This window comes from Ambystoma mexicanum, chromosome 3q, assembly GCF_040938575.1.
Source record: "Ambystoma mexicanum isolate Mex_15411 chromosome 3q, UKY_AmexF1_1, whole genome shotgun sequence".
NCBI classification, from domain to species: Eukaryota; Metazoa; Chordata; class Amphibia; order Caudata; family Ambystomatidae; genus Ambystoma; species Ambystoma mexicanum.
Window position 1 is genome coordinate 401,529,443 of NC_090926.1, and position 10,779 is coordinate 401,540,221.

General features: G+C 43.8%; 1 protein-coding gene across 1 annotated transcript; it reads left to right on the top strand.

Annotated features, from left to right (window-relative positions):
- The first annotated feature begins 256 nt into the window (after positions 1 to 256).
- Positions 257 to 5,203, top strand: LOC138582634 (TBC1 domain family member 9B-like). The gene has a single exon (XM_069654094.1). It carries the CDS (start codon positions 633 to 635, stop codon positions 1,287 to 1,289), a length of 657 nt encoding a protein of 218 aa, XP_069510195.1. The 5' UTR covers positions 257 to 632; the 3' UTR covers positions 1,290 to 5,203.
- Positions 5,204 to 10,779: the final 5,576 nt, after the last annotated feature.

Below are 10,779 nucleotides of genomic sequence, written 5' to 3' on the forward strand. Positions count from 1 at the left end.
GCGACTATTTGCCACCAAAAAGGCAGAGCATGCTTCGAGAGTTATTGAGGGAAAGACTAAGAACTATTCTCCTAAGGAGGATAGGCGAAGCCTCAGGTGTTATGTACCCTACTTCAAGATCTATGTGAAAAATAAACCACCTGTGAACTTTTATTTGCATATGGGACCTGTTATCCCACTCAGTTGTGAACGTCCCAAAATGCTGGCATTGTTTAAAAAAGAGCTAAGAAAAGAACATTCAGAGGTCATCAGTGTGTTTGCCTGTTACTCGAAATGTCGTCTAGTTTTCAATTTAGTTTATTTTTATTTCAAAAGCAAGAAAGCTAGATCACGGTGGAGCACTTTTTCAGTCCACACTGTTGTATGTTTCAGTAGTAAGAACTCTTATCAGTGATGTCACCAGAGTGCAGCTCTCTTGGAATTGCTGCTTTATCACAGCCAATGCCAAACACAACTTTCCCAGAAGTGCAATAGATATGAGATATGTAGCATTTTGCTGGTGTGACTAATCACGTGGAGGCAATGAAGTTAATCTAGAAGTGTCTGTCCCCTGTAGCGAATGGCTTTTATTTAATTGTGTTTTTTTTTATTTTTAGGAACAATTTATCGAGCTATGCAAGACCCTCTACAACATGTTCAGTGAGGACCCTCTAGAGCAGGAGCTGTACCATGCCATTGCCACTGTGGCCAGCCTGCTCTTGCGCATCGGCGAGGTCGGCAAGAAGTTTTCCAACCAGCCCACAAAGGCAGGTGTCAGAAAAACACCTCTACCACGGGACTTGCCAAGTGACGAGGAAGAGCAGACATCCCCTTCAGAGCACAGCCAAGAAGCAGATGCTGTTGTAAGGGTTACATCAAACAGAGACTTTCCTCAGGTTGAGGACTCAAAAGCCCAGGAGGAAAACCAGAAGTCTGACGAGGGAGCAGGGAGTGAGGAAGGAACCGGTTCGCCCCCTCAGCTGCTCTCAGACGATGACACCAGAGATGATCTGTCCATGTCATCCTACTCCATGGTCAGTGCTGGGTCCTTGCATTGTGAAGATATAGCAGATGACACAGTCTTGGTTGGCTGCGATACCAGTGGCTCTGGCCCCAAGTACGGTAGCACCATAGACGCTGACTGGTCCATTTCTTTTGAGCAGATCCTAGCATCCATCCTTACTGAGGCGCCTCTTGTGGACTACTTTGAGAAGAAGGTTGACATCCGCCAGAAGATCAAGCAGCAGAAAAAAATGGAACGGCAAGTCAGCTCATCCAGCGACTACGAGAAATCCTCTGTGTCCGGCTGATGTCTTTAACTTGACCCTTGCTTTGTAGATCTTGGGTGGAGGGGGCAGGCGAGACAGATGGAAATGCCTTGTTCCCTTCCTTGTGGTCTCATTGTGGGAAATTCTGTACTGAGACTCTTTCCACATATTTGTACTGCATCTCTACACATAAGATATATTCACACAAATTGTATGTGGATCCTTCCTCAGAGACTGGTCAATGCATATGTCTTGGAGAGCATATTCGAAGGGAAGCGCCTTTGCACTCTTGTAGAGCATGAACAGTCAGTGGAATGCTTCAGTCCCCAAGACTTTGTTTCCATTGTACATTCTGCATGTACCCATTTGGCATATGCTTGCTAGAAAGCTGCTTTATAGCAGGGGTTGTGCCTATTGCTAAGTGTATAGGTTCGCTCTGAGCCCTATACATGCCAACGCTGCAGAGTCCATACTTCCCTGGTATGCTGCTTTAGATTTAAACCATAATGGCTGTAGTTGGCCACATGCTCTCGATGTCACAGCGGGTTGTTGGCGACAAGTGGCCTCTTTGTGCATTGCTCTACTTAGCAATGCCTAGGTTCCCTGAAAAACACCCTTGGTAGAGGCAGTCCCGCCTTTATCCTTGAGGGTATTACATGCTTTCCTTGAGCTGATGCAGGTGTGTGCCTTTACAGTGTCCAATCTCTCCAGATGACGTTTTGTAAAGTGGTATTTTGAGTCTAACAGCTTTCTATAAGACAAACATGCTTTGTCAGTCATGTGCACGCAGAGAGCCATGACTGTTTTTTTATTGGAGTGAACTTTTTCTGCATTGTCCTTGCATTTCAAACTGGGGCGTTTTAGACCATGACCAGGTCGGATCCCCCATAGAAACCACCTTTATCAGGATTAGCCATTTGTTTCTTTACTTTGGTACTTGTAGTGCTTGCGAAGTCCGTTTTGATCTTCAGAGCTCTCAGGTGACCAAATATTTGGGAGCTTCTTATGAAATTAGGGTTGCTTATGCCACCATGTCTAGCTCCCAAAAGCCCAACCTCTGACCATCTTCCAGAACAGTGCACCTCATATGCTTGCTATTTGTTTGTTGCTAGGAAGAAGGCTGAGCTGTAGGTAGTCCTGTGTGTTTGACTGTGACCAGTGATTGCTCTTTTCAGCTCCTGTCTCTGAAGTGCATTTAACTCTTACCATTGTTTGAGTAAGAATGTGCAGAAGTGTATAAGCACATTACAGACAGTGTGCCTGTCCATTGTATTTGATCGCTTTATACTAACCGCACTGTCTGTGTGTGTTCTGCAAACGTTGGATGCGTGCATGAGTGATTGTTTGCTGCCTTGTATACATTTCTGGAGGTGTATTGTATGTTGTGTTGTATGTATGTATGTATGGCTCTGCGACTGCTCATGTTTGGTTGTGTCAAGTTCATATGTAAGCATTCTTGCAGGTATTTTTGTTTCTGTATTTTCAGTGTGATACGAATAAAGAATATATGTGGATGATTAGACGCTACAATAAAGAATATATGTGGATGATTAGACGCTACAGATGCACATTTATGTATTGTTCTTTGGTTATGACCAAGTTTGAATGGGTATTTTGGTTTTTGTGTGCATTGTTGCACATGGGTTAATGTGTGAGCTCTACGTGAGCTCTACCTTCTTGGAACATGTGTGTTGTATAAAGGCTTTTTTATAAATTAGTAGGATTGAGGTCATGCACAATTAGCTTTGTCCCCCTGCAAAAGCTGCTTGCAAAGTTCAAAGTGAGGGGTATTTTAGATTTGTGTGTACTGCTCTATTTTTATCTGGGCATGGCAATAGTTGTATCTTGAATGGGTGTGAATGTATTAACTTGGGTGTGCATGGTATGGCCATGCATGATTGAATGGGTATCGGAGTGGTGAGGCTATGTGAACATGTTTGTGGAATTTGTTTTTCGCACCATGAGACTTCATCCAAGCATTCCCAGGCTACACCTAGTATATTTCTCCACGCTTCTGGTCCAAACGAGAAATAATATTCTGGCTCTTGACATGTCCGTTTTCACCAGGTTTCATGGTATTGCCAAGTCGTGTCCTCTAACACATTTACCACAAGCCCTTGTACATAAGGTGGGAGTGGTGGAAGGGTTATGGCAGTAACTGTCTGAGATGATCTATATCATTTGCTTCTGTCTTCGCCTTAGAGATTTTGGCTCCAGGGTGTAATTAGTGAGCTTTTCCGACTGAGAGAGTGTAAGTGAAGAGAGGGGGCACCAGTAATGAAAGGCCGAACTATAGGACTAAACAACGTGGACTTCTAATAACTTTCATTTCAGCTTTGGAACTGTTATTTGGTTGACATCACATTCATTCGAGTATATAATTTGTACAATTTCCTAAATACATTTTTGCAATGTTAATGGTGGTCAGCCAGCAATGCTATAGCATCCCCTGTTCTCAAATGCAGGACTGCACACATTTTAACCTATTCGACTAGTTTTTATTGCATCCCGGCATGCGTCTTCCAGGCGTTTATAGAATTACCGACACTAATGCACTGTTTTCTGGTCTACAACATTTTGAAGGTGAACTGTTTGGTCGATTTTGATCACCACGTCCAAGATATATATATATATATATATACATATCCCTTGGATGCGTGTTTATATGTGTTTAGGGGGTCCTCATTAAATGGCGAAACGCGTTTCAATGGTCGCAAACAAAATGTCGCAACCAGTTGTTTTCTGAGCAGCAATGCAAATTCATCAAGCCCATGCAACCTTTACCATAAGAGATCCCGAAAAACATGTTTCTTAGTGCCCCAGTTGTCCCCCTTGTCTTTGCCATGTGGCTTACTGCTAAAAAGCAAATCTCTTGAGTTTTTGTTTACTTTGTGAATACCTAGTTTCCTATGTTTCTGTGACTCAAATATCAGTTTCTTTGTGCTGTGCCCTTTTTTTGTCCCTTCTTTGTTGACCAATGTATCAGGGAAGCCATGTTTTCAATAGTAAGCACGTCTATGAAAAAAAATCAACTTCTTTTTATTTCCTCCGACCAGCCATTGTCCATTCCCTACCAGCGTCCGTTCTAGTTTTTGATGCTGTAAACAAATTATAAAGCACCCGCCTGTGCCGAAAGAATTGTGTAACATTTTGTAACTTGTATTTCTTCCACCAAAAGAGGTTCCCTAGTTATGCACAGAAATATCCGGCTTTGCCACAGGAAAGATTGGGGAATGTTTAATGAAGGAATCCAACTATGGAGTTCTGATATTCTAGCTGTTTACAGTGAAGAGGAGTTTTTTGTGCATTCAATAAGATCATAGAATGGCTTGGCTCGTCCATGTCTTTCTCTGGTCTTGCAAAATCTTTACCAAACTAGGCAGTACATCTTTGTGGCTGGGCATTCTCTTCCTTTCCACATATCATTGGTGAGTAGCCACTGCCTGAGGGAACACAGGAATGGTGGTAAATAATACCCTACCCACAACCGCCCTGTAAATGCCAAGAAAATGTTTGGCATATAGAAAAGCCAGAGGAAAACCTGAGAACTTATCACAACCACTAGAAAAAAGAAAAGCCCTTTTTAAAAATATATTTTAACGATAATTACTGGGGTTAAGTCAGAGTGCAAACTGTTTCATGGAAGGGCAACATATTGTGGCTTTAGAGTGAGTATGATAAATGCAATGTGTACAGAAACCCTCTTTTGTTTAAAGGTGGAATAATGGTCTTTGTTGTAGCTGGGATTTTTCCTGGGTGGTGGTTGGGATCTCCACTGATGTGCAACCCTTTTTCTACTTTCAAAGAACATGTATGTTAGGCTGACCTATTAACCACACCTTAATTTATTGCTAACGTTTATGGTCTTTTTTTTAATTAAAGGATTACAATCAATATGATTCTTAACTTTCCATTCCCGGTCGTACCTTGTAATCAATAAAGAATCTCTACATTAACCATTTCCTATAGGTGTCTTATGTTTTGAGTTTGTTTCTGCACATGATTTTTGATGTTATGAGGATACATAGATGAACTCAGTTTGCGGTCCTCTTAATCTGGCTTTTTTATGGTCTACTCAATTCTCAACCACTTTTGAAAATATCACAAGGTCTACAGTGTGTTTGCTTTATGCCCTCCAGTGCTTCGCTACAGTAATGCTGGGTTAATCGGTCAGTGTGTTATTTTATTTCAAAGGGCAAGGCTGTAAAGCTCTAGACCCTGTACGTACGACAGTACACTTCCGTGCACACGTTGCCAGGCGACCAAGACGCCGGCCTTGCAGAGCCCCACAGCGCATGCGCGCTGGATTAGCGCATAGAATAAGGCGCATGCGCAGCACCGCATAGCCCTGCAATGTCGCACAGCTCCTTTCCGAACTGACACAGGCAGCCGGAGCACCGTACTGTAGACTGGCTCCCGAATGAAAGGTAAATCATTGCCCTGGCAGTCGGCCACTGTCTGACCCTCCATCCTTCCTCCAGATTAGGCACTAGTCATGCCGTTTTTCTAATTTTGATTATTTCTTTGCTCAGGCAGACGCTTGCTGCTCTTTTCAGCTCCACGTGCAGCGTCCAGCACGCCATTTCTTTTTTAGCCCACGCACTGCATAGCAGCTACAGAACTCCATGGGATTGCTCTGCAGCACCATCTAAAGGTTTTTACTCTCCCCACATATTTTGGATTGGGCAATGTAGGGGTAGTTGGGAAGAAATTGGCATTAGAGCTCCTCCAATGCACGTTTCCTCCATCTAGTGTATGTGGGCAGCATGCCCTTTCTAATTTTAATTTTCAGAGGAGTATTTGACACATTTGATTTTATTACATTTCTATTAGCCTGTGCCATCTTTCTAGAATCCAGGTCGATGCGAGGCCAGTCCCTGTCCACCAATTCGAGTATAACTAGACATGTGCTTTCCAGTTTAAATCATGGGATCTTGTTTCCTTGTGACAATGACATGTTTATGTACATACCCCCGTTTTTACCACTGTGTGCCCTCTACTTTCTTGTTACTTCACTTAAGTAACCCTAGCTCCCTTAATTTTCCACAGGGGACTCCTTTCCTTGGGTCCATGAAGAAGGCTGTGACCCACTAAAGCCGAAACGTCCTGGGACTCCTTTACCCTAGCGGTGTGGCGGGGTCCCCCCTAAATCCCAGTAGAGATTTACTTCAGTGACGTCGATCAACTACTTTTTGGTCACCCTTTAGCCTGGCTTAGTTAGACATATCGAAGGACTTTTACTTTCGATGATAACTTTCGACAACTAGAAAAACAAAATGTATTAGCAGCAACAGAATGTCTTTATACTTCTGTCAGCATGCACATGTATGACTTTGTCTTATCTTTTGCTACATGTCTCTTTTTTCTGTTTGTTCTATATTTGTTTGCATTTTCTATTTGTGACTTTGGTGAAAAAATGTACACCCATATATTTTGTACTTACAATTTCTTTACAAAAAATATGTAAAAGAACAAGGACAGCCACTTAATAAAAGCTGTTCTTTTGCAGACTAATGATCTAGCACAAGTGGATTATTATGGTTCTCTCATGTACTGCTATCCTTGGTAAATACACAAATTGTGACACCCAAGGATAACACATTGTCTTTAAACCTAGACTGCAATCAATAAGCGGCAGTCGGCTTAGACTTCTCCAGTCAGGACACCCCCACTCTTTGTACACATTTGTAAAGCTCTAGTGTTCAATGACTGAGGTTATTTTGTTTAAATGCACACAGCTTTTGCTACACCGAGTGGCACTCTGACAGCATGATCATATTATGGGATACAAAGTGGAAATGTTGCTTACCTTGATTCTTCTCTGGACTTTTGAAAACCAATAAGGATCAGATTTGAGCAGCAACTCTGGACGTGTGCTGTTAGATGGTAAGCAAAAGTGGGATTATGGGTTCGATGTGGTGTAACTGGGTGTATTTGTTTACACAAACCCACTGCATTGCCCGTTTGTAAAAGCTAGGAATTATGCTCATTAGCTTTACTCTATATTCACAATCCAGGTACATTCCCAGTTTGCACCATGTGCCTTTTATAGCCTCAGACTTCAGCATTTTTTACAGGAGCAGTGTCTGATCTCATATGCCATCATCAGCCGGATTATCCAATGGCTATATACTGTTGTACATAAGGGGGTGGGGCATTTCTTTTAGGAGATTCTAGGTTAGACTTAAGAGTGACTACAGCTATCATGATTAGTATTTGATAAGGGTAGGAGGGGAGTTTTATGTATTGATTGAAATTGTATAGTATGATCTATACCTACTTTACCTAGGAAACCAGGACTGTAGCAAAGGTATAGAATGTTGAGGTATGTGCAGGCAGGTTAGAGCATTGGTAGGCGTTTCTATAACTGCCTCTCATGTTAAGACTTTCATGTCCTCTGTCATTTGGTCCAGGGATTAGGGCCTGTTTAGCTCTATAAAACCCCTAAATCTCAGGAAGCATTTTGTATTTTTTTCTTTGTATTTTTTGTATTTTATTTATTTGTAACATGCACCATCCAGCCCGGGGGCATCAGGCCGCAAAAACCTTCAAAGACTGGCACATGTTCCATAAAGCATGGGAGATTCTTTGGTTGTAGGAGTCTTGTTTAGCAAGTACAATTTCTTTCTTATAGAGGGAGGTTAACTTGTTAAGGTTGGTCTTGTTGTCATCTGAAGAAGATTGTCGCCATATCTGTTAACTTTTTTCAAGTCTAAGTGATTTCAGGTGCGGTGAGAACCAGGTGTTAAGTGCCTTTTAGGTTTGCTCTTTCTGAGTTTGAGTGGAGCTATGGAATCTAGAGCTTGAGGTCATCATTACGTTGTACTCATCGACAAGGGTGTGGGGATCAGTGGAACCTGGTAGTGAGTTCAGGGTCGGTAGAATGAGGGGGGACAGGTTTTTCAGCTGTAATGTTTCTTTTGTTCCTGGTGGGAATGGCAGGGGCTAGAGAGTTGTTTGGTGGCGTGGGTGATATGGCCTCAAGAGAGAAGGTTATGAGGAAATTATCAGACCACAGTTGAGAGAGATATGGAGTTGATGGAGGCCTGACAGTTAAAGTCAGCAACCCAATTGAGAGGTCTGCCTTTGTGAGTAGGTAGGGTAACTTTTTGATTGAACCCTAGTTCTACCAGGGAGTCAGCATTTGTGCGGCATGCTGGTCTTTGGGGTCACTGAACCCCAGGTTGAGGTCACCTAGAAGAAGGCATTGGGATGTGTTTTTTAAATTATCAGAGAGGATGGTAGTTAGGTCCTCCTCAAATGGCCCCATGGGGACTGGGGGTCTGTACAGAAGGTGGATAGTGAGAGTTTCGGTATCAGTGATAGGTAATTTGGCTGTGAGGGATTCACAGGATTCAAAGTTGTGTGAAAGGGGGAGCGAGTCTCATCTCATGGCTAGGCTAGTTTTAGCAATTATGGCGAGGCCTCCACCTCGGGTCCTGGTTCTGTCCACTTTAAGTAGCGTGTAATCCTCGGGGATCGCTAGTATGAGGGCAAGACCTGCTGCTGTGTGGAGCCAAGATTCTGTGATGACTAGGAAATCCACTTGTTCTTGCTGCAGGAGATCAGCTATTTCTGTAGCATGTGCTACTAAGGAGCGGTCATTTATTGGGGTATATCTGATGTTAGGCTTATTAGTCGCAGTAGGTGTTTTTAGGGGTACCTGGTTATTATGAATGTGCATTGGCATGTTTGTTCTGTTGAGGGTTCTTAGTTAATAGGGTGTGGGAGAGGTGAGCGGTGTTATGGGGAGAGTTGGTAGGTTTGGTTTGTAGGTATGGAATCCTGATGTTTCCTGTTTTTAAGGGGAACGTAGCCCTAGCGAGAGGTTCAAACAGTTTGGGTAGCCTAGCTCGGAGTCTAAGGTTTCCGCAGGTGGGGGGGCTGCATGGTCTAACGGTGTTAGGCTGGTTCTCGCTGAAGGCGTTGGGCAAGGATACGTGCACAAGAGTCATATTCCTGGGTGGTGGTGCTGCTACGTTAGGAGCGTTCCCTCCCATTCATCCCCAGTCAGGGGTTGCATAACACTCTTCGCCTAGCAATGGGAGGGAATAACATCAGACCGTTGGGTCCTTGATACAGTGGCCAAAGGATACTCTGTAGAGTTCCTCGAAACACCTCGCCTTAACATAACATAACGGGCGTATTTGTAAAGCGCATGTTCACCCCCGAAGGGGCATCTTGGCGCTAATGACAGATGTTTATTGTTACCCAACTTAATGGTACTCATTTTATCGACCTCGAAAGGATGAAAGGCTGAGTGGACCTGCCGGCATGCGAACCTGTGACCAGGAGGTCAAACACAGGCCCCTGTAGGGGATGCATTAGTCCACTGAGCCACAGACCCGCCTTCAATGTGCTTCCTTGTTCCAAAGAAAGATCTAACAGTGCGCCCAGTGCTGGACCTGCGCCCTGCCAACACTTATGCCAAACCCCAAAGGTTCATGATGACAACACTGCATGACGTCATCACACTATTGAAAATAGGGTATTACATGGCAACATTGGACATGAAAGATGCATACTTTCATATTTAAATGTTACCAGCACACAATAAATACCTCAGATTCAAATTGGGAAGCGAGCACTACCAATTCAAAGTGCTACCATTCAGCATTGCATCAGCCCCACAGTATTCACAAAGGTCCTAGCAGTGGTGGCCTCCCTCTTGCGAAGACAGTCCATTCCAGTATACCCTGGCTAATTACTGGGGCCTCGCCCTAGAGGTGCCTTCAAAACACGCAGCCAACAATCAATCTGCAGTTTCAATTGGGCTTCCCCATAAACGAAAAGAAGTCAAATCTGGTGCCCAGCAGAGTAAAGCAATTTCTACGGCCACTAATCAAAACAGACATTTGTCTAGTCTACCCCTCCGAAGAGAGGGTCCAAAACATGCTGTTTCAAACACCTCAGTACGTAGTCGGTCGTCAGGTGACATTACAAAAGGCGATGCGCCTGCTGGGAATGATGGCTTCTTGTATCTACCTAGTGCCTCACACCAGGCTGCGCAATTGTCCAATGCAAGAGTGGCTAGCGAAACAAGCAAGCGGGTTGTGTGACGATCTAGTTTTGGTTTCGCAACCTCTGGTTCAATCGCTACAGTGGTGGAACAGAGACAATCAGCTAAAGGGGCAGCCTTTCCACACACCAGCGATCGAGGACACTCTCACGACAAACGCATGTATGACTGGTAGGGCGCTCACTTCCTTCATCACACTGCTCACAGCCTGTGGACACAGGCCCTTACCAGAAAGCACATCAACCTTCCGGAACTACTAAGGATTGTTAAAGCACTTTAAGCCTTTAAGACTCAGCTGGCGCACAAAACAGTCCTAGTCCTTACGGACAGTACCATGGCCATGTTTTATGTGAAAAAATAGGGGGGTGCACATTCTCCCGGGCTGTCCAGACTAGCCCAGAACATCTGGTGGTGGGAACTACATCACAAAACGCAATTCTCTAGCAGACGTACTAAGCAGGAGTACAATCCTACCGTTATAGCACGAATGGCAACTAAACACAGACGTGCTAA

Bases quoted from the DNA above. Each gene is read 5' to 3' on its own strand.
- LOC138582634 (XM_069654094.1), top strand. From the start codon at position 633: ATGTTCAGTGAGGACCCTCTAGAGCAGGAGCTGTACCATGCCATTGCC.